Genomic DNA, 22,117 nt, shown 5'->3' with positions numbered 1-22,117 from the left:
TTGACTCAGCTGTACCCTGGCCTACTTCCCATCAAAAGCAACTAACCTGTGAACCTCACCAATTCCCTGGTTTTCTAAGGTGGCACGTTGGCCCTTAATTCCATCAACTCTCCTGTGTCTTGGCTTGCTAACCCTATACAAATCACTGGACGCTCTCCGGCGCAGCCCTCAAAACCTCCCTCCCAGAAGTTTGGGGGCGGGGTCTCGGTGGGAAGGTTGGGGGAGGGAGGAACTTCGGCCCAACCAGAAAGGACCTCAAGAATTTCTGATACGGAAAGGGCCGTACCATCAGAAGAATGTCCCAATAAAGAGCCGAGGTCGAGATGTGGTTGAACCAATGAGATGAAGAGAAAGGATGGGCGGGTAGTATAGAAAGCGGCTTTAGGATCTGATTGAGGGAACACTGGGGCGGATCTAGTAAGAGGTGTGGGCCAGCGCGGATTTGTAACGACGGGCTTAGAGTCCCCCATGTCCTGGTTCTCCCTTTCTCAAAGACCTTGGAGACTTCCCGGGTCAGTACTTCAGCCAGCCTTTACGAAGGGCGGAGAAAAACCACCCCTTTGGCCAGGCAGGCATTCGGCTCCGCCTTAGCTTCAGAGGCCCGGAAGCGGAAGTGATTGACACGGAAGTGGCCTGCTGTTGCCGAGGGGACGGGCCAGGCAGATGCCAACATGGCAGCGGTTGGGGTTGGTGGTTCCACCGCGGCGGCCGGGCCAGGGGCGGTCTCCGCGGGGACTTTGGAGCCTGGGACCACGAGTGCGGGTGAGACGCACAGTGGCCGAGCAGTTGGCGGCGGGGCAGAGGTCGGGATCGCTAAGGGTCGGAAAGATTCCTCACTGAAGTGATAGGGAGCATCACTTTTGCAGCGGGAGTGTGTGTGTGTGTGTGTGTGTGTGCGCGCGCGCGCGCGTGTAAAAGGGAAGGGAGAACGGAACCGAGCATTGCGAGTGTGTTGGGGCGGGGAAGATACCATTGTGAGGGTGGTTGTGGGGAGAGTCCTTCCGCATTTGGAGGGTGAAGACCACTCTGAATATGGAAGAAATTTCCTTTTGGAGAGGATAAGACCATGGAGACCTTTCATTCTGAGTGCAGTAGGTCTTTTCCTATGGAAGGGAGAGCCCATTCTGACGGTGTGGGAGTTCTTCCTTGTAGAAGGAAGAAACTGTTCTGAGGGTGGTTGTTCCTTCCTTATAAAGGGACCTTATAAATTGTCAGCTAGGGTGGGGCAGGCCCTTCCTTATGACTATAGGGTCCATTTTGAGGACGATGTTTGTCCTTCATTATATGTGGAAAAGACCTTTCTGTGGTGATCCCTTCCTAATGGAGGTAGAATTTATTGTATGTTGAAGTGGGAGGGTCCTTCCTTATAGGTCACAGAAAGAACATTGAGAGTGCCAGGTCCTTCCTTATAGCACAGTGAGTTCATTGTGAGTGTGGGTAGAACAAGGAATTATTCTTTGGCTGGAGAAGGAGGGCGTGCAACGTTAGGAGGACAGAACATGTGTAATATAGGGAAGTATTTCCTTATATGGTTGAGGGAACCAGACCATTCTTAGTGGGGTTACTGTTCATTATATGAGGTTCAGTCCTTGGGACAATGGGGGAGATGAGAGAAATACCATTTCTTGGGGGGTAGACATACCTTAAACAATAGTCTCATTCCCTGTATTTGGGGTATTTTCTTTACATGACCCTCATTAAACAAGACCATCATTTCATATAAATTCCCAATTTGTTCATCCATAAAATGGGAATCTTCATAGTTTCTTAAGAATCAGGGTGATGTAAGAGTCTATTGAGGAAATCTGTAAGATTCCTTTACCTGGCGATAGGCACCCAGTGAGCAATATCAATAAATGTTGAGAATGTAGTTGTTGGTATTCTGTTAGAGAGAGAGGGAGGGGAGATGGGGTGGATGTTTAGGGCCTGCCCTAGCCATTTCCTGACATCTCAGCAAGGATTCAAGACATGAGCTGGACAGAATGGACCTACTTGTCCGTTTTTAGCTCTCCTGCCTGTGGTTGAAGGAATGGAAGCAGGTAGGGGTCAATCCCTCATTGGGTCAGGGTGGACAGGCAGATGGAGGAAGTTGCAGTGGCTCAGATAATCCTGGTTGAAAAGGGAGAGGGGTTGGGTGGTGGTTTGGCTATGCCCCAGCAGCTTCTGACCCCCTCCTATCCCCTGCCCCTTCCATTCCCTACAGCTCACCGGCGCCTCAAGTACATATCCCTAGCTGTGCTGGTGGTCCAGAATGCCTCCCTCATCCTCAGCATCCGCTACGCCCGCACGCTGCCTGGGGATCGCTTCTTTGCCACAACTGCTGTGGTCATGGCCGAAGTGCTCAAAGGTCTCACCTGCCTCCTGCTGCTCTTCGCACAGAAGAGGGGTACGAGCCAGGGAGGGGTTGTTGGGAAGGACTCCCCACATACCTGTATGTGTTCACATGGAGGGTTTGCTGTGTGAGTATCCCCATGTCTGTGAACCTGCCTGGGGATTATGTAAGTGCACCTAAGCTTCTTTGCTTTCCACAGCATCTACACTTTTATACCCCTAATAAGTTGGGGATGTAGAAATGAGATCGTACACCCATGAGGTAGCAGGGAACTCACATAGTTTTTGATTGGTTTACCTTTAGCTTTGTATAATGGAGAATTCCAAACTTAGACAAAATTAAAGAATGATAAAATAGTAAAATATCCATGTATCCATCCCCCAGATTTACAATTATCAACTCATGGCCACTTTGCTCTGAAACAGCATCAATGGTTATCCAGTCAGTGCTAGCCAATATGTCTGTCTATGTAGTTCTCCTCATATTATTTCAAAGTAAATCCTTCCTTAATTTATTTTTTATTTATTTTAATTTGTCCTTATTATCTTTATGCTGTTGTTGTTTTTGCGGTACTCTGGATTGAACCCTGGGCTTTTCACATTCTAGGCAAGTGCTGTACCACTGAGCTATGTTCTAAGTCCCCCTTATTGTCTTGGATAAGTTATTTGATACATATTTTTTAAGGATAATACCAGTGAGGTATGGTGGCACACACCTATAGTACCAGCTACTCAGAAGGTTTAGGCAGGAGTATTTTTTGAGTTCAGGAATTCAGAGTCAGGTGCAGTGATACACACCCATAATTCCAGCAACTTGGGAGGCTGAGGTAGGAGGATTGCAAGTTCAAAACCAGTCTCAGCAATTTAGCGAGGCCCTAACCAACTTAGTGAGAACCTGTCTTAAAATAAAAAGGGCTAGTGATGTGGTTCAGTGGTTAAGCACCCTTGGGTTCAATTCCTTGTACCCCCCCAAAAAAATAAATAAATCAGAAATTAATATTAAAATATTCAATCTGAATTCAAATTTATGATGATTTCTTAAGTGTCATAAAAGTTTTTAAAATGCCAGGCATGGTGGTACATGCCTGTAATCCCAGCAGCTTGGGAAACTGAGGCAGGTGAATGTTAGTTCAAAAGCTTGTCCTCACAGGACAACATTTGAGATGGGAAGTGAGAGATAGCTAAAGACTGCATCACAGGCCTTCAGCTTTTTTTCCCCCCAGTGCTGGGCATTTAAACCAGGGGTAGGGGTATGTTTCTCCCAGCCCTTTTAAAAAAATTATGTTGAAGCAGGGTCCTGATAAGTTGCCCAGGCAACTCAAACTTTGGATCTTCCTGCTTCAGTCTCTTGAGTGGCTGGGATTACAGGCATGTATGACTACTATGCCCAGCCAGGCTTTTTTTTTGTGTGTGTGTGTGGTGCTGGGGATGGAACCCAGGGCCTTGTGCATGGGAGGCAAGCACTCTACCAACTGAGCTATATCCCCAGCCAGGCTTTTAGCTCTTATCCACAATTTTAATTTGTTTTTCTTTTATTTGAAACAGAGTCTCCATGATATGTTTCAAAGCCTGATCTACTCAAACTTGTAGATTCAAGCCATCCTCTTGCCTCAGCCTCCTGAGTAGGTGAGGCTTGGGTTCCATTCCAGCACTGCAAAAAAAAAAAAAAAAAAGAAAGAAAGAAAGAAAAGGAAAAAGTAGCCTGACCTAATGTGGACCTCTTGGTAGACTGTTTTTTATTTTCCCATTTGGTGTGATATTCACAATTCACCACAGTAATATGAATATGCATATTATATTGTATGCTTGTTTATGGCATACAATCTTGTTACCTTATTTATTTGGAGTACTGGGGATTGTATGCTTGGAATCCCAGCTGCTTGGGAGGTTTGGGCAGAAGAATCACAAATCCTAGGCCAGCCTGAACAACTTAGTGAGACTCTGTCTAAAAATAAAGCAAAAAAGAAAGGTCTAGGGGCTGGGTACAGTGATGCACACCTGTAATCCAGTGACTTGGGAAGCTGAGGCAGGAGGATAGCAAGTTGGAGACCAACCTTGACAATTTAACAATACCCTCTCTCAAAGTTTTTTTTTTTTTAAGGGACTGGCACCATCATGATAGTGTCCATCTATAATCCCAGCAACTCAGGAGGCTTAGGCAGGAGGTTTGCAACTTTGAGGCCAGCCTCGACAATTTAGCAAGGCCCCAAGTAACTTAGTGAGACCCTGTCTCAAAAAATAAAAAGGACTGGTTAAGTGCCCCTGGGTTCAATCCCCAGTACCAAAAAGTTTAAAAAAGGGGCTGGGGATGTAGCTTAGAGGGTTTTCCCCAGTACACAAAAAAGCGGGACTGGTGTATAGATCAGTGGTCAAATACTTCTCTAGCACGTGTGAGGCCTTGGGTTTAATCTCCAGCACCAAAAGAAAAAGGAAAGAAAGAAAAACAAATTGAGGTGAGCTTTGCAAAGGCTGTGTTGATGATTCTCAGTTGGTCACTGGAACAGGTTCTGGCCAGACTTCTGCTTAATAATCAAGACTGCATTAATCCATGGGTCGGGGGAAACTGATTGGTGTGTCTAGGGCTGGCTCCTGCTCACACGTGGTTTATGGGCCACTAAGGAGCTAAAATAGTATAAGTCTAAAAATCTAGCCTTGAGTTTATCTCAGTAGTAGCATGCATGAGATCCTAGGTTCCATCTCTAGTACCAAAAAATAAAACAACTAGTCTGAAACTTCCCCTGTTTGGAATATGACTTTCCACCCGAACTCCAGGGCTTCTACTTCATAAGTTCCTGGATAGTGATGATTTTTTCATTGTACAAACATGTATTAAGTGCTTACTCTGAATGGGGTTCTATGCCAGGGTGGTGGGCTCTCAGGTGAATGAAGTGTGCTCTATGATTATCAGACACAGTGTGATGGATAATTTGTGTGTGTGTGGTGCTAGGGATTGGACCCAGAGTCTTGTACATGCTAGGCAAGCACCCTACCTACATCCTCAGCCCTTTTTTCTATTTTATTTTGAGACAGGGTCTCGCCAAGTTGTCAAGGCTATCCTTGAACTTGAGATCCTCCTGCCAAAGCCTTTTAAGTAGCTGGGAATAGAAGCATGTGACAGCACACCCTATTTGAATGATTCTTCTGGGGACATTTTCTTTTCTTTTTCTTTTTTTGGCAGTGCTGGGTATAGAAACTTGGGACTCTGCCTGCTAGACAGGTGCCTTGCTACTGAACTACCCCCAACTCCTTTTGCAGTGAATAAACTTAGTATCAGAAAGGCTTCCTAGAGATATATTTGTACCATAGGGAGAAACTGAGCACAAATGCTGGAGATGTAGCTCAGTAGTAGAAGACATACTTAACATGCACAAGGTCCTGGATTCAATCTCTAGTACTGAAAAAAAAAAAAAAAAAAAAAAAAAAAAACCACAACAAACTTGAGCCCCAGACCTCATTCTAACCCCTAGGGTATTGGGTAGGTGGGGGAGGGCAGGAGCCAGGCCTGGTCTCAAACTTTAGGGGATCCCTATTTTTGATAGTCTTTGTTAAAAGGGACTCTCCTTCTCCCACCTAGGTAACGTGAAGCACCTGGTTCTTTTCCTCCACGAGGCTGTCTTGGTGCAGTATGTGGACACACTAAAGCTTGCAGTGCCGTCTCTCATCTACACCTTGCAAAATAACCTTCAGTATGTTGCCATCTCCAATTTACCAGCTGCCACTTTCCAGGTGAGCCCTGAGCCCAGTATGGCCCCAAGGGAACTGGCTGGGTTGGGGGATAGAGGGTAGGGTGAGGAATGAGCTGCAGAAAGCAGGGGCTGTGTCATTTGGGACTCCCTGTCATCTGGAACTCCCTCAATCACAGTGTCCTCATCTGTGAGAACTGGGAATAGGGGATGCTCATGGGGATGCTGGGAAAATTGAAAGAAATACCTGGAAAGAATCCTAGGTTAGATATTCATGGGCAACCTTGTTAAATAGAGAGCCAGGATTCTAGGGCTGAATTGCCTGGGTTCAAATCTCAATTCTGCTACTTTACAGCTGTGTGATTTTGGGGCAAGTCACCTAATGTCTTTATGCCTGAGTTTCTTAGTTTATGTATCTTTGAATTGGAGGTTACAATGATGCCCACCTTCCTATGGTGGTTTCATGAGGATTAAGTGAACTTATTTACATAGTGTTTAGATCCACACCAGCACCTACAATGCACTATGTAAATATTTGCTGGTTTTATTATTGTTGTGGTTGACTCATCACAAAACCTACCTGCTGTAAGATGGTTTATATACTTCAGCCTTATTTTACAGATGAGATTGCCAGGGCTCAGACAGGGCAAATGCTTTGTCCCTGATCACACAGCCAGAAAATGGGATTGGGATGTAAACTTGGGTGTAGCTTGGGACTTCCTGGCACCACCACCCTTCTGTGTACTCTCTGGGAGGGTCCTTGGACCCTTGAACCACAACTCAACCAATGGCTAGTGACTGGCTCTTTTTGCTATTTTTATTTTCACCCATTGACATCCAGTGTCCCTCCATTGTGCCACAGTGGGTGCTGTCCCCCTACACACACCTACTGGGACTCAGGATGAGCCCTCAATATCTTCCACATGTCACTCACAGGTGACCTACCAACTGAAGATCCTGACCACAGCACTGTTCTCCGTGCTCATGCTCAATCGCAGCCTCTCCCGGCTACAGTGGGCCTCCCTGCTGCTCCTCTTCACTGGTGTCGCCATTGTCCAGGCACAGCAAGCAGGTGGGGGTGGCCCACGGCCACTGGATCAGAACCCAGGGGCTGGCCTAGCAGCTGTTGTGGCCTCCTGCCTCTCCTCTGGCTTTGCAGGTGTCTACTTTGAGAAGATCCTCAAAGGCAGCTCAGGGTCCGTATGGCTTCGCAACCTGCAACTGGGCCTCTTTGGCACAGCTTTGGGCCTAGTAGGGCTCTGGTGGGCTGAGGGTACTGCTGTGGCCCGCCGTGGCTTCTTCTTTGGGTACACGCCTGCCGTCTGGGGCGTAGTACTTAACCAAGCCTTTGGCGGGTTGCTGGTGGCTGTTGTTGTCAAGTATGCTGACAACATCCTCAAGGGCTTTGCCACCTCCCTGTCCATTGTGCTGTCCACTGTTGCCTCCATCCGCCTCTTTGGCTTCCACTTGGACCCATTGTTTGCCCTTGGCGCTGGCCTCGTCATTGGTGCAGTCTACCTCTACAGCCTTCCCCGAGGTGCAGTCAAAGCCATAGCTTCTACTTCTGCCTCTGCCTCTGGGCCCTGCATTCACCAGCAGCCTCCAGGGCAGCCACCACCACCGCAGCTGTCCTCCCACCGAGGAGACCTCATCACGGAGCCCTTTCTGCCAAAGTCAGTGCTGGTGAAGTGAGGGCTGGTGGCGGGGGGTGGGGGGGACAGGGAGGGGGGACGGGGTGAAGGATGTCAGGCATCTGTAGGACCCAAGTCATCACCAGGGCCTGGCTCCTCTGGGGTTGGAAGATGGTCTTTTCTCCCAGGACACTGAGACTTCTGGGGGGGTGCGGGGCTAGGGCTGGGTGTCAACATGAACCCCTCCTGGTAGACTGACATCCCCCATAAGGGGGTTTTTAGAGCTGCTTCCTCTGCCCCAGTCTAACCTCTTTAGGCATAGGGTTGGGAAAATGGTCATTCAAGGCATTTTGTCTTGTCTACCCACGCCTGTTAGCTGGAGGTGTCTTGTCTCTCATGCCTGGGACAGTCCCTTCCAGTCATCCCTCCAATTTTGTAAAGACAGACTGGACAAAAGCTCTTTAGTAATGACTAATGCCTACCTGTGGGGTTCTGTTTCCCATCCTTTGAGGCCTTCTCTCCTCCCTTACCATCACCCTGGGTCATGTTGGCTTGGTCTCTTTTGTGGCCTTGGGGCAGCTTCCCTGGCACTGAGACCCTTAAAGATGGGCCTGCTGCAAACACCCAGGGCAAGAAAGAGGCATGAGCTGAGAGTTTGCATCTGGGGGAGGGTGCAGTAGGGGCCATTTGTTTTTTAGTCATTTGGGGATTTGTGGTATAATCAGATCATTAATGATCCAGAGTGTGGGAAGTGGGGAAGGGAGGTCCTTGAAGTGGTTAAATCTCATTGAACTTAAGACACTGACGGTTGCCAGATGCAGGGTTATTTTCTGAGAAGAAAATTAAAGCTGCCAATCTCACTTTTGCTACCCCGTTGGCTGTATTATGAGGTACCCTTACTTCAAGGTGGGGTGTCTCCGATTTGATGAGCCGTGAAACCTGCTCCCTGCACTCCCCAAAGCTTATTAACCCCTTAACTGTATCCCAGGGGATGTGTGTGTGTGTGTGTGTGTGTGTGTATGTATGTGTGTACATGTGTGCACGCACACGCGTGCTCATGGGAGATGCCTGGGCTGTCTTTGCTATATGTAAATAGGGCCACTGGATCTTTATTTTATTAATTTGTCTGATTTTTTGGTTTGTTTTCTAAGGAACTGTAATGAACAAATGTCAGGATACCCAATGCCAAATAAAGATGTTGTATTTATTTAGTCCACGTGTAGCTTTCTGACCCAGTGGGCCCTCTCCGCATAAGCACTGTTACTAACCCCAGGACTACCAGCCTTACTGCCACCACCCTCGCTTGCCTAGGAAACCCGACTGCTAGCCCACCCCAGCTTTCTGTGTTTCTCTTTCCTCCCCATTCCCACCACAGGTTGCTCACCAAGGTGAAGGGTTCGTAGCCGCCGGGATTGAAGACGTTGGCCTGGCGTCGTTCTCCCTTCTTGCCCTGGCCCAGCTGGGACCAAACTCTGATCAGTATTAGGGGTAGGGTGAGGCAGACACCGAACTCCCTATCCACACTGCCCCTGCTCCCATGCGGGGCAGACTGACTAAGCTTTCTTTGTTAATGTCCCACCTCAACCCTCAGCCCTTGCCACCCCAGTATTATTTCTTAGGTGAGTTTTGCAAATAAAATGTGTTTTGGATCTTGCCAGCTTGGGTTGGGGAGCCTGAAGAGTGAGAGGGAGGAAGCACTTAAGCCTCATGAACATGATCCACAGTAAAGCTTTTATTAAAAACACCAGGGGGGCTGGGGGAATAGCTCAGTGGTAGAATGCTTGCCTAGCATGTACAAGGCCCTGGGTTCGATATCCAGTATCGCAAAAAGAAAAGAAAAAAGAAAATTGCCAGGGCTCCAGAGAACAAAGGTTCAGTCCTGCTGCTTGGTTCGGGAAGCCTCAGCATTGGCCCGGAGCACAGCCCCTGGGGATGGGTATGGACGCTGCTGGAAGAGGGGCCCCGCTGCTGTCGTGTCAGCACCCGTTTTAGCCTCATTCCGCTTGGGGAGTCCTGTTGACCATGTGCCCCTGGAGGTGATAGAGGGTCAAGGGGGTGGGAAAGGGGTATAGTGATCATCCCCCAACCAGTCAAGACTGAGAAAGGAGATGGTGAGGAGGATGGTATTCACAGGTGCAGTGAGAGTCATGAAGAAAGAGAAGGGCTCACATGGGGTTGTCACTTACCGGGGTGCATCAGAGTATGAGCTGGGGTCCATGGGGTCTAACTCGTCATCCTTTCGGCTTGCCACTAGGGAAGTAAATGGCAGGGGGAAGTTCTTCAATTGAGGCAAAAGGAGTCCCTCATCACATAGCCCCCCATCCCAGGAAAAAAAATGGAGCCTGTAGCTGCAATGGACCACAGCATCCTTCTTCAGGATACCGGTTTCAGGCACCCGCCTGAGAGAGGGCTTCTTCATATTGTATGCCCTGGCAAGCTGAGTGCCTCACCCAAGTCCCAGCCTGCTTTGCTTACCCTTCTTGCTCTTGGGGTAGGGAGCCAGTTCCTCCCTGCGATGGTGGCGCCGTTCTTTGACCTCTTCCCGGTCTGCCTTGTCATACCCACGGTCCCGATCCCGTTCCCTGTCCCGTTCTCTCTCTCTGTCTACTTTGTCATAGCTACGTTCTCGATCTCTGTCAGACTTGTCATGGTTCCGATCTGACTTGTCATGGCCCCGGTCCAGCTTTTCATGGCCCCTGTCCGACTTCTCATGGCCCCTGTCTGACTTCTCATGGCTCCGGTCTGACTTCTCCTCAGCATCTAGGGAAAACATGAAAGTCCTGAAGTGACTTTCTCCCATTCCAGGACCCAGCAGTCTCCACCTTTAACATCCTCACTAGCCTGGGGCTGGGGCTGCTTGGTCTCATCTGCCCCTCCTTGATCCACTAAAATTTACTTGGCCCCTCTCAGAACTGCAAGTCTCGAGGCACCACTGGATCTGCCAACTCACCTGCATTACTGCTCCTGAGCTTCTTGGCAGATTTGGTAACCACGGAGTTGGGGTCATGTGGGGAGAGCCAGGACACGAGGTCTGTGTCCACATTCCAGTAGTAAGGGAGCCCGCTGTGGGGCAGTGGGAGGGAAGGAGTGTCAGCACAGATGTCTTCTACTTGTAAGAACTCTTTGTCTCCCCAATCTCTGCCTATATCTGCCCCATGTCAGGACCCCAGATCTCTTCCCGTGTACCCTATATGCCCCACAGTCAGGGACAACAAGGAAGGGCAAACTCAAAAGTCAGTTGCCCTTCCCCCCCAGGTCCCCAGGCTCACCAGGAAGGGTCGAACACCTTGTACCAGCTGGGTGGCAGGCCCTCCAACCGGGTGGCCTCATAGTCCACAGGATCATCATCATAGTCCTCAGCAATGATCTCTTCCTCCGGTTCTAGCAGAACGAGGAGGAGGAGGAGGAGGAGGAGGAGGAGGAGGAGGAGGAAAGAGGAGAAGAGGGGAAGAGGAGGAGGGGGAGGAGGGGGGAGGAGGAGGAGGAGGAGGAGGAGGAGGAGGAGGAGGAGGAGGAGAGCAGTTAAGGAACAGGGGAGTTCTCATCCTACAGTCAGGGCCTGGAGAGGCACACTCATATCCACACAAATCACATGTGGAAGACACTTGGGTGTATGTGTGTGCCAGGAAGCAAATGAAGTACTTCTTGCATTTCAAGCACATCTGTTTTAGGGAATTTGCCAGAAAATTTACCTAAATCTTTTGGTTCTGGGTCCAGACGATGAGTTTATAGTGTTATCCAAACCTATCTGTTTTCAGAGTTGATAGGAATTCATTAAAAAAATTATCCATGTCATGCTGGGGGTATAGCTCAGTGGTAGAGCACTTGTCCAGCATGCACAAGGCCCAGTATTCCCAAGAAAAAATTTATCCATATCCATTCAGTTCCTGAGTTCATGTTATCCCAACCTATGTAGATGAAGTGAGTTTGATCAGCAAGGGGGTTATCTAAAAATAATGTCCAATCTATTCAGCTTCCAAGTTTGGTGTGTACAGGGTTCTTGATTCCTCTATATTGAGTAGCAAGAGTTTGGGTAGCAAAAGAGACTTATCCAAATATTGCTCTGAATCCATTAAGTTTCTGAAGTCTTAGTAAGCCTGCAACAGATGTCAGTTAATATCAATAGAATAAAAAGTGTCTACTATTAGCTCAGTGCTGGCTATCAGTAGATCCTATAGCAGACTTTAGCTGTGGATATAATTAACAATGAAATGTAGATGCCAGCAATGGCAAAATGACTGTCACACAGTAGGCCTGAAATAGATATTAGATAATCATCAATATTGCTAATAAGATGTATTTCTACATCAGCAGTGCACCTAGTACTTAATAGGCTTAAAAGAAATGTCAATGATATGAAATTGGGGGTGTAGCTCAGTGGTAGAGCACTTGCCTAGCATACTCAGAAACCTGGGTTCAATCCTTAGCACCACCAAAACCCAATACTCTTAATACTATTAACCACAAGTTCTATGCCTGGCACACAGTGGTCTTGTAATAGATATCAATAAGGAAATAGTATGATACATTTTTTAGTGCCTGGCACACCATAGCCTAAAATATATACCATGTTTTAATATTATTGACCATAAGATATAATTAGCAGCCAGAAACACAGTAGGCCTAAGTGATAGATCCTAACCATCATTTTAGACTGTTAGGCATAATAAGTATGCCATGTTCTTAGGTCCCAAATACATGTCAGCTGTTGATATGGTGAACAATAAAGTATACGTCACCACTGTTGTGTCAATCACCAGAGGACCTGTGAAACACATGCTATCTATAGTAGACAACAAAACATCACCCCACCACTATACTTGATAACAAGAGACTGCAGGATTTGTCAACTATCCTTCCTATTAGATACCATGTAGTTAAACCCTACAGATTGATTCAGAGATTTATTTTAATTATTTTTTGAAATTGTGTCTCATGATTGTTGTCCAGACTGGCCTAGAACTCCTGAGCTCAAGAAATTCCCCCCACCTTGCCTCACGCTCCTGAATATCTTGGTCTGTAGGTGCACGTCATTGCACCACCTTGATTCATGGATTGAACATGGCATCTGATATGGGTATTGATAAGGATGAAATATCTAACCTCCAACCCTTCCTACATACAGTGCTTAGCACACAGTAGGAATGGATGTCAGTAAATAATATTGTTAGCAATGAGATGCCTGCCATGTCACTGGTTGGGGAACACTAGGCCCTTGCTGGTTACCAAGTGCCGACATAAAAACAAAGTGCCTGTCAAGACTGGCAAATCGTAGGCCCATCTACTCTTAGCTTTCTCACCAGGCTCCAGATGTTTCAGGATCCCTCTCTTGGCCAAGCGGGTCTGCAGTGCAACCGGCAGCGGCATAGCGGTGGGTGACAGACCTAGGGACGGAAAGACAAGACTGAAAATCAGTTCAAATGAAGAATCTAATCTAGATCTAATAACCAAGAATCTCCCTGAAGCCTGTACTACTCTTACGACCCTCCACCTACCTAACTGCACCAATAGCTAGACTAACAATCTACGTGCTAAGAGATGGAAGAGATAGGTGGCAGTATCACCAAAATTCTCACCAACCCTGCTCCGAGACCGGATGCTGCAGGACCCAGTTCCACTTCCAGGCACAGGCTCCGCCCACTGTTGAGTGTGCCATGTGCCGCACCCCTGCACCCCAGAAGTGGGCTCACCCACTGTCCCTCAAAGACTGCTGGGTGGGAGGAACTAAGGCATTGGGATGGGGGAGCTGGATGCAACACCTCCTCCAGATCTAAAAATATGTGCCCACCCCAGGATTACCAAAACAATCGTGCGGGTAGTGGAAAAGCTGTTAGACCGGCCGACACACCCTCGTCGCCACTATTATCACCAGTACCACGCGAATCTATATTTTTCCCCCTCGAAGCACAGAATGAGGTCCTCTTCCCCGAAGCCTTGAGGTAACTGGGCGACGCAAGGGCTGCAGCGAACTGATGACGCAAACATAGCTGACCAATAAGAGTGCTCCTTTGGCTTGACGAGTAGCGAAGCGACCCAATCGTTTCCCTGGACGAGGTGAAAAGCTCGCGCGCCTATATGCGTTGACACTGGGGGCGTGGCCTGGTTAGGGTCCCGCCAGACTGCGCCGCCAGACGCGGGCGCCATGGAGGAGCCTTGGTACGACAACAGTCACAGGCACTGGGACTGCGGTTGCGGCGCCCAGGCCAGCCATGGGAGGTGGATGGGAGACACACAGGCCACACAGTGTCACGTACCGAACTCGGGAGACTCTCAGAAACTTAACTCCTTCCGCCCCCTCACCTGGCTCCTCCCACTCAGGCTCTGTTAAGAGAATCCACAGTTGTGTGCTTGAGTAGGTGTGCAGTACGGACTACTAGACGTTTCCCCTGACTTCGTATCTCATAGTCCCTCTTTGTTATCAAAATGATACCGCTGGTCAAATCCACTTCAGCGGAGGGGGGCTGCGGTGTTGAGTGGAAACCCCCAGGATTATAAAACATGGTTTTTCCCACGTCGCTTTCATAAATAGGGGCGGGGCGTAGATGAGCCTATTTGTGGGCAAGGCGGGGGCGCTGGGATACTCCTTGTGGTCTTTTTGGGTTTTCCCTGGTGTTAGGTGTAAAAGGAGTGGGGCTTGGGTGTACTGGGCTGATCGTCTGAGAAGGGCGTGTCACCAGGCCCTGCTTTAGTAACAGTACTAACTAATTAAATCCCTCTCTCTCTCTTTTTTTTTTTTTTTTTTTTTTTTGTGGTACTGTGGATTGCACTCAGGGGTGTTCTTGCCCTGAGCCATTTCTCCAGTCCTTATTTTTTTGAAACAGGGTCACCCTAAATTGCCCTGGCTGACCTCGATTTTGCAACCCTTCTGCCCCAGCCTCCTCCAGAATGGCTGGAATTACAGGCATGCACCACCGTGCCCAGCTAGTTAACACTTCTATATCCCTAATTGAAATGTGCCAACTCAATTTTTAAAAAAAATATTTATTTATTTATTTATTTATTGGTGGACACAACATCTTTGTTTGTATGTGGTGCTGAGGATGGAACCCGGGCCCCACGCATGCCAGGCGAGCGCGCTACCGCTTGAGCCACATCCCCAGCCCCAACTCAAATTTTAATAGGGGTTAAACAGTTGGCTAATTCCTTTGTTGGAATAGAGTAATAATTTTGCCCTTTTGACTCATTTCTCTCTTGAGGGGGGGGGGAAGGTGATAAGACAATCTTGTTGCTTTTGGGGGGAGGGTAGTTGGGATTGAATCCAGGGGTATTTTACTATTGAGCTACATCTTCAGCCTTTTTTTTTTTTTTTAAGACTGGATCTCACTGATTTGTTGAGGCTGGCCTTGAACTTGTGATCCTCCTGCTTCAGACTCTTTTTGAGTTGCTGGGATTATAGGCATGCACCCACCATACCAGACTTACTTTTTAAAATTTTGAGTAGGGTCTTACTGAGTTGCCCAGACTGGCCTTGAATTTGGGGTCCTCCTTAGCCTCCCAAGTGACTTGGATTATAGGCATGTGCCATCAAACCTGGCTATCTTGTTACTATCTGAAGTGTTTTTTTTTTTTCTGTTGCATGAACTTCCCATTCTGGTGACATGGTTTCTCCCAGTTGGAAAGAGTCCAGATGCTGGGGCCTGGGGTAACCAGCTTGCATTAACTCCATCTTTCCCTTCCTGCTTGCAGCCCATGGCGAATTGTGGATGATTGTGGTGGAGCCTTCACTATGGGTGTCATTGGAGGTGGAGTCTTCCAGGCTATCAAGGGCTTCCGCAATGCCCCTGTTGTGAGTCCTGGCTTTCACTGGTGTTGGGGGTCAGAAGACATACAGAATGCTGCTCTGAAAACTGCTGGGAGCAGCCATTCTATGTGCACTTATTCATTCTGGTACCTGCTCACGTACTGTATGTCAGGCCTGGCTTCTGGACCTGGAATTTTGGAGGAACTACACACAGACCCCTGTCTTCCTTCCACCCATCTAGAGCTTCTCTGTGAAAATAGTATACTTTCAAAACAGTAGTTAGGGTTTGGGGTATGGCTCAGTAGTAAAGCACCTACTAGCATGCCTGAGTCCAGGTTTGATCTCCAGCACTGCAAAGAAAAAAAAAGTCTCCAAATCCTAAATGTGTATGCAAAGCCAGACAGATTTTACCTAAAGACAGATTCTGGGTTAGAAACCTAGATATAGGGAAGTGACAGGAGTTTCGTTGGCAGAGAGAATAAAGTCTTACAATTGAGAAAATCCTTTTTTTCCTCCACTACTAGAGATTGAACCCAGGGACATTGTACCACTGAGCTGCATCCCCAGCCTTTGTTATTTTTTTTTCTTTTGAGACAGCATCTTGCTAAACTGCCAGAGCTAGCCTCCAACTTTGAATCCTACTGCCTCAGTCCTTTAAAGACTCTGAGAAAAGAAAACCCTTTTGATTTATAAAAACATTTATGTATTTATTTTTGGTACTGGGAATTGAATTTAGGGGCACTTGACCACTGAGCCATACCCCCAGCCCTATTTTGTATTTCATTTAGAGACAGGGTCTCACTGAGTTGCTTAGCACCTCACCATTGCTAAGGGTGACTTTGAACTCACGATCCTCCTGAGCCACTGGGATTACTGGCGTGCACCTGGTTTAACATAAACATTTTTGTCTCTTGCTCTCTCACCTGCCCAGAATATCTCATCAAATGTCATTCAAAGATCTCTACAATTTTTACCTCTAGTTCTATCCCTCCCCTCAACTCTGGGAACGCTCTTTCCTGGATCTTTGCCCACATTTCTCATTCTGAAGATCTTAGCACATACTGCTCCCTTCCTTATTTATTTATTTTTTGGGGGTGCTGGGCATGGAACCCAGGACCTCCTGAAGGCATGCTAAGCACGTGCTCTACCACTGAGCTACATTCCCAGTGCCCCACATGTGCTCCCACCTTAATGAGGCCTTTCCTGACTCATCAGTCACTATCAGATCTCTTCATCCTATTTTTTCTAGAGTTTGTGTTACTGTCTGAAACTGTCTCATTTATTTGCTCAGGATCTGTTGTCCCACTACAATATGAGCTCTGAGAGGAAAGGGACCAAATCTACCTTGTTCACTGCTGTATCCCTGCAGTGTGGGGCCTGGTACATAGTAGGTGCTCATTAGCCATTTATTGAGTGAATGAGTGTACAAAGGAATTAATTAGAACTTATCAACCCAACTTTGGCAACACCTATGCTAGAGTGCCCTCAAGACCCCTAGTTCTTGGCTGCTTTTCTACATCTAATAGGTCACCTGTGTCCTTCCCTATTTTTCTTTTTTTTTGTATGTGTGGTGCTCAGGATTGAACCCAGGGGCTCAGAAATGCTAGGTAGTGCTCTGCCACTGAGCTACATCCCAAGCCCACCTTTTTCCTCTCTTTTTAAAATATTTTTCTTTTTTTTAGTTTTTGGTGGACACAACATCTTTATTTTATTTTTATGTGGTGCTGAGGATGGAACCCAGCGCCCTGCACATGCCAGGCAAGTGTGCTACTGCTTGAGCCACATCCCCAGCCCCCTCTTTCCTCTCTTAAAGGCTAGAAATCCTGCCAGTGGCCTCAACTCTGCCCTTACTCATTTTGTTACTTTTCCCAGGGAATTCAACATCGGTTAAGGAGTGGTATCAACAATGTGAGGATCCATGCACCCCAGATTGGAGGTGAGAGTCTTGTAATGCCACAGGAAATATGATGGTAGTGTTGAGGGAAGTCGATCCTTTAGGGACAGATGCAAGTGGGAAGTTCAGATTTTAGCTCAGACTCTGCCGGAGTTCTTCCAATGGAGGTGACATTTCCAAACAATTAAACATGGAAGAGCAAGAATGTAGATTCCAGAGTTTAAATGTAGCCCCCATGTCTTCCTTGTTTTGTGGCCTTGGGCTAGTAGCATGCCTTTCTGAACCTCATCTATAATAGGGTGATGATGATTACATTAACCACCTTATCAGTAGTTTTGTAATTTACGTGATTTACTTGGTACTAAGTGCTGGTTGCTATGCTAAGCAAACCCTTAAATAATATTAACTAATTTAAAATTAACAATGTCAACTAACAGTATCTCGTATAGGTCCTGAAACACAATAACCCCTCAAACATATTAACTACAATTATCCTAAATGCTTGAGACTAGAAGTATTTTGGATTTCAGAGTTTTTTCAGATTTTAGAATATTTGCATATGCCTAATGAGATATCTTAAGAATGGACCCAAATATAAATAGGAATTTAATTTAATTTGTGCTTTATATATTACCTTATATAGATAGGCCAAAAGTAACTATATATATATATATATATATATATATATATATTTTTTTTTTTTTTTTTTCATTTTGTGCAGTGCTAAGGATCAAACCAAGGCCTAGGTCATTCTAGGCAAGTACTCTACCACTGAGCTACATCCCCAGTCCTATAGACTTACTTTTTAAGAGATGAGGTCTTGGAACTGGGGAATCTACTTCAGTGGTACAGTGCTTGCCAAGCATGTACAGGGCCCTGGGTTTGATTCTCAGCAACACACACACCCACACCCTAAAAGGTGGAGTCCAGGCTGGTCTCAAACTTATTTATTTATTTATTTATTTTTAGTTGTTGATGGACCTTTACTTCATTAATTTTTTTGTGGTGCTGAGAATCGAACCCAGTGCCTCACATATGCTAGGCAATCAGTCCACCACCAAGCCACAACCCTAGCCCTGGTCTCAAATTCTTTTTTTTTAATATTTATTTTTTAGTTGACATAACACCTTTATTTCACTTGTTTATTTTTTGTATGTGGTGCTGAGGATCAAACCCAGGGTCTAGAGCGTTTGAGGCGAGTGCTCTACCACTAAGCCACAACCCCAGCCCCCCTGGTCTCAAATTCTTGAGCTCAAGTAATACACCTGCCCTATCCTCCTGAGTACCTAGGACTACGGGTGCTCACCACCACACCCTGCTAATTTTTGTAGTAGTTTTAGTTCATCTGCATTTTGATTGTGACCCATCATGTGATGGCAAATGTGGAATTTTCCACTCGTGGTGTTTGTCCATACTCAAAAAGCTTTGGATTGGGAGCATTTTATATTTCTGGATTAGAGATGTTTAACCTATATATACTTTTCTTCCCTGGTGATAGTGCTGGAAATTGAATCCAGGGCCTCATGCACGCTGTTTAAGCTCTCCACCACTGAAATCTAAAGAGTTCTAGCTAGTTTTTAAAAATTTTATTTTCAGGGGCTGGGGATGTGACTCAAGCGGTAACGCGCTTGCCTGGCATTCGCGGGGCGCTGGATTCGATCCTCAGCACCACATAAAAATAAAATAAAGATGTTGTGTCCACCGAAAACTGAAAAATAAATATATATATATTTTTATTTTCAGATAAAGTCTTGCTAAATTTCCCAAGCTGACCTTTTAACTGGTGATCCTCCTGCCTCCACCTCCCAAGTTGCTGAGATTACAGGTGTGCACCACCATACCCAGGTGTATATTATGTTATTAACTGACTTTCTTGACCTGTTTCTTTCTCCCTGAAATCAAGGCCTGAAATCCAGCTGTCTGTAGTGATTAAACGATCAAAGTTGTGCTGGGCATGGTGATGTATGCCAGTGGTGCAGTAGTGGTGCAGTAATTCCAATAACTTGGGAGGCTGAGGCAGGAGGATCACACATTCAAGGCTAGCCTCAGCAACTTAGCAAGGCCCTAAGCATCTTAGCAAGACCCTGTCTTAAAAAATAAAAAGGGCTGGGGATGTGGCTCCCTGGTGCCAAAATAAAATTGAAGTTGCCTATTAAAAGCCATATAAAAGATGAATATGCTTGTAACGTTTTTCACCTCCTTATAAAGGTGAAGGGAATATCAATTGTTAGCATAATTGCAGCCATCTTCCTTTTCCCCACCCCCATTTTATGAATACTGTTCTTATTCCCAAGAATAGAAAGTAGCCCAAGATAAAACCTATCAGCCTGGAGACCTGCTGGTCTCTCCCTGTTCTCTCATGGAGAGCTAGGAGACAACTTACCGGCCCCTGAGATGGGGACGTACTGGTTTCCCTGTTCTTTCCTTGAGAAGATAAAGGGACATGCTGGTTTCCCTGTTCGCCCTCTGAGAGATAGGAAAACTGCCTGTCTCTGTTCCCAAGAAACAAACTCGCCTTCCACAAGATGAGGGGATACTTGCTATGTCAGTCCAGACTAAACCTGCCCCTAGCACGCGGCCATGATTCTAGCCTATAAAAGGTAACAGTCAAGGGGTTGTTGTGCTGCTCTCCCTAGCTTGCTGCTGCTGTCCCTGTCTTTGTGCAGTGCAGCCTTGTCGGGCTCCTGACAATAAACCAGCGTCTTATCCCAAGTGTGTGAGATCAATCCTGTGCCACTTTTCTTTCATCAATGACAATTAAAGATGGCTTGAAGTGGAAGTTACAAAGGATGTGAACAGACATAATATTTCAGGGGAGTTTGCTCTCTTCCTTTATATCAGGTTTTCTCCCATTCTTTTTTTGTAGTGCAGAAGTTAGAACCCAGGCCTCACTCATGCTAAGCAAGCACTATACAACTGAGCTACACCCCTAGACTCTTTATCCCAATTTTGACCAGAGCATTCAAGCCTTAGAACTCTCCAAACCTCGAGATATGGGTTCTTGGGATTTCCCAGATACACTAATTAAGCTTCTGTCCCCTTACAGGTAGCTTTGCAGTGTGGGGGTTCCTGTTCTCAACCGTGGACTGTGGCCTGGTGCAGCTGCGAGGCAGGGAGGATCCCTGGAACTCCATCACTAGTGGTGCAGTGACTGGGGCTGTGCTGGCTGCCCGCAGTGAGTGCCCCCTCATCCCTGACCCTTGAGCCTCCCACACTGTTCTGCCTGCCCTCACTTTTTTCTCTCTTCACCCCTCAGGTGGACCATTAGCAATGGTGGGCTCAGCGATGATGGGGGGAATTCTATTAGCCCTCGTTGAGGGTGTTAGCATCCTCCTCACTCGCTTTACCTCTCGACAGTTCCGCAATGGTGAGTACCTAGTGACGATTGTCAGAGAGAGAGGCAGAAAATGCTCTACCTGTCCTCCTCTAATCGTCCTAACATCATTCTCCCTTCTCTAGTAGCCCCATTGCTAGAGGACCCCAGCCAGCTCTCCCCTAAGGAGGATACCCCAGACACAGACTTTCCCAGCTGTCAGCAATATCATTGAGGAAGCCGCCACATGACACCACCACTATGGGAGCTGCTCCTCGGTTCTCTCACCAGTGATCTACCTCTAAGGGAGGGCTAACTTTCAGTTAGCCCTGGACTCTCCAGAGAGGGCCTTTATTCTGCTCCCTTGTCCCAGGGTGGGGGTGAGGCATCCCAGTGGCCTTGACAGACGGATTCCCTTTTTCTCTCTCAGGGCACCCTAGTCCCACATTCACATGTAATAAGTTCTCATCCCAGCTTCTTCGTGTTGCACCATGATGAGTTTTTTAAAGCCAGTTTTGAAATGCCTGTTTATGCACTCCCAGGACCTCCCTTTCAGGACAAGGGCAGAGCCCTTTTCATGACTCAGAAGCCCTAGGACTTAGAGTCCCACCATGAATGGGCTCTAATAAACATTTATGGGATGAATGAGCAGGAAGGGAGAAGTGCATGAAGATAAGAATTGGGTACATGCATAAGGGTGTGCAGGAGCCAAACAATGAAAGAGCAGACAGGAACATGTTTGAAAAGAAATGCACGAACACAGGGATTGTTGAGGGTGCACATGTTTGTGCATGTTGTACCCCTGACACTGTACACATACACATTCTGCTACCCTGACCCCTCCTCCATAAGCTCCCATGGCCAAGGCTGGGAAATTGATCTTACAAGAAGCCCTTTCTTTCTAGATACCAGTCACCCCATTTTCAAAAATTATCCCCATCCAATGTGACCTCACTGTGGCCCTAGAATGGAAGTTGGTGTCAGGGAGATATGGTTTCTTCAAGAAAAGCTCTCCTGTGTCAGTCTCCCCTTCTATCACAGGGATACTTTTCTACAGAGTAGATCATGCAGTGTTGTCAGTTGTTTGGATCACTGTCTTAGCCCACCTTAGCCTCCAGAGTAGCTAGGATTACAGGTGTGCCTCACCATGATTGGCTTAGTTGTTTGTTTGTTCAGGCCAACCATAAAAGAACTAGAAATTAATTTTCATTTTAGGATAGGAAATGAATGGGGAAGAGATTTTTTTGGATGGACATCACATCCATGTGATGTCACTTATATGTAAATCCTATGTGGCTGAGTCAGACACTCTCCATTGGGGTGCAAATGCCACAGGGAGGCACAAAAGCTTCCTGAGAAATCAAGGGTTTCCTTTGCACAAACGGCTGCAGTACACATGACCTCATGGGAGACAAAACCTGTTCCTATCTGCAAGCCATTGCAACTTGATGGAAATGCTCTTTCCCTGGTACAATATTGGTTCATAGGGATGCAAAGGTGACAGAGCCACTATGCCTCCTGCAT

At 46.9% G+C, this 22,117-nt stretch overlaps 3 protein-coding genes across 8 annotated transcripts; 2 read left to right on the top strand and 1 right to left on the bottom strand.

Moving 5' to 3' along the window:
• Positions 1-424: 424 nt before the first annotated feature.
• Positions 425-9,255, top strand: Slc35a2 (solute carrier family 35 member A2). 4 transcript variants are annotated; one of them, XM_077793814.1, is made up of 5 exons: positions 425-512; positions 2,204-2,386; positions 5,906-6,057; positions 6,951-7,687; positions 9,021-9,145. In XM_077793814.1, the coding sequence occupies exons 2-5, from the start codon at positions 2,329-2,331 to the stop codon at positions 9,046-9,048; spliced, it is 975 nt and encodes a 324-aa protein (XP_077649940.1). In that variant the 5' UTR covers positions 425-512; positions 2,204-2,328; the 3' UTR covers positions 9,049-9,145. The 4 variants fall into 4 exon arrangements, with proteins under 4 accessions (XP_077649940.1, XP_077649941.1, XP_026262492.1 ...); XM_077793815.1 differs by lacking the exon at positions 425-512 and adding an exon at positions 638-762 and having other exon boundaries at positions 7,541-7,687; positions 9,021-9,255; XM_026406707.2 differs by lacking the exon at positions 425-512 and adding an exon at positions 638-762.
• Positions 9,256-9,357: 102 nt separating this feature from the next.
• Positions 9,358-13,611, bottom strand: Pqbp1 (polyglutamine binding protein 1). Of its 3 annotated transcripts, none has more exons than XM_026406711.2 (7): positions 13,445-13,611; positions 12,946-13,029; positions 10,915-11,026; positions 10,596-10,708; positions 10,121-10,405; positions 9,832-9,895; positions 9,358-9,675 (listed from the first exon to the last, which is right to left on the bottom strand). In XM_026406711.2, exons 2-7 carry the CDS (start codon positions 13,010-13,012, stop codon positions 9,519-9,521), a joined length of 798 nt encoding a protein of 265 aa, XP_026262496.1. In that variant the 5' UTR covers positions 13,013-13,029; positions 13,445-13,611; the 3' UTR covers positions 9,358-9,518. The 3 variants fall into 3 exon arrangements, with proteins under 3 accessions (XP_026262496.1, XP_026262499.1, XP_026262497.1); XM_026406714.2 differs by lacking the exon at positions 13,445-13,611 and adding an exon at positions 13,226-13,259; XM_026406712.2 differs by lacking the exon at positions 13,445-13,611 and adding an exon at positions 13,141-13,219.
• A 1,760-nt stretch (positions 13,612-15,371) lies between these two features.
• Timm17b (translocase of inner mitochondrial membrane 17B) lies at positions 15,372-20,851 on the top strand. The gene is made up of 5 exons (XM_026406766.2): positions 15,372-15,431; positions 17,259-17,322; positions 20,327-20,455; positions 20,537-20,647; positions 20,740-20,851. The coding sequence occupies exons 1-5, from the start codon at positions 15,372-15,374 to the stop codon at positions 20,826-20,828; spliced, it is 453 nt and encodes a 150-aa protein (XP_026262551.1). The 3' UTR covers positions 20,829-20,851.
• Positions 20,852-22,117: the final 1,266 nt, after the last annotated feature.

This window comes from Urocitellus parryii, chromosome X, assembly GCF_045843805.1.
Source record: "Urocitellus parryii isolate mUroPar1 chromosome X, mUroPar1.hap1, whole genome shotgun sequence".
NCBI classification, from domain to species: Eukaryota; Metazoa; Chordata; class Mammalia; order Rodentia; family Sciuridae; genus Urocitellus; species Urocitellus parryii.
The sequence above is the reverse complement of the archived record's forward strand: the minus strand, read 5'-3'. Positions and strand labels throughout refer to the sequence as shown.

Excerpts from the sequence above, each read along its gene's own strand:
- Slc35a2 (XM_026406707.2), top strand. The coding sequence starts at position 672 with ATGGCAGCGGTTGGGGTTGGTGGTTCCACCGCGGCGGCCGGGCCAGGG. Across the intron at positions 2,387-5,905 it reads GCTCTTCGCACAGAAGAGGG|GTAACGTGAAGCACCTGGTT; the intron begins GTACGAGCCAGG and ends TCTCCCACCTAG. Across the intron at positions 7,688-9,020 it reads ACGGAGCCCTTTCTGCCAAA|GTTGCTCACCAAGGTGAAGG; the intron begins GTCAGTGCTGGT and ends TTCCCACCACAG.
- Pqbp1 (XM_026406711.2), bottom strand. The coding sequence starts at position 13,012 with ATGCCGCTGCCGGTTGCACTGCAGACCCGCTTGGCCAAGAGAGGGATC. Across the intron at positions 11,027-12,945 it reads CCTGAAACATCTGGAGCCTG|AACCGGAGGAAGAGATCATT; the intron begins GTGAGAAAGCTA and ends TCGTTCTGCTAG. Across the intron at positions 9,896-10,120 it reads CTACCCCAAGAGCAAGAAGG|TGGCAAGCCGAAAGGATGAC; the intron begins GTAAGCAAAGCA and ends TTACTTCCCTAG.
- Timm17b (XM_026406766.2), top strand. The coding sequence starts at position 15,372 with ATGGGTGTCATTGGAGGTGGAGTCTTCCAGGCTATCAAGGGCTTCCGC. Across the intron at positions 17,323-20,326 it reads CCATGCACCCCAGATTGGAG|GTAGCTTTGCAGTGTGGGGG; the intron begins GTGAGAGTCTTG and ends GTCCCCTTACAG. Across the intron at positions 20,456-20,536 it reads GGCTGTGCTGGCTGCCCGCA|GTGGACCATTAGCAATGGTG; the intron begins GTGAGTGCCCCC and ends TTCACCCCTCAG.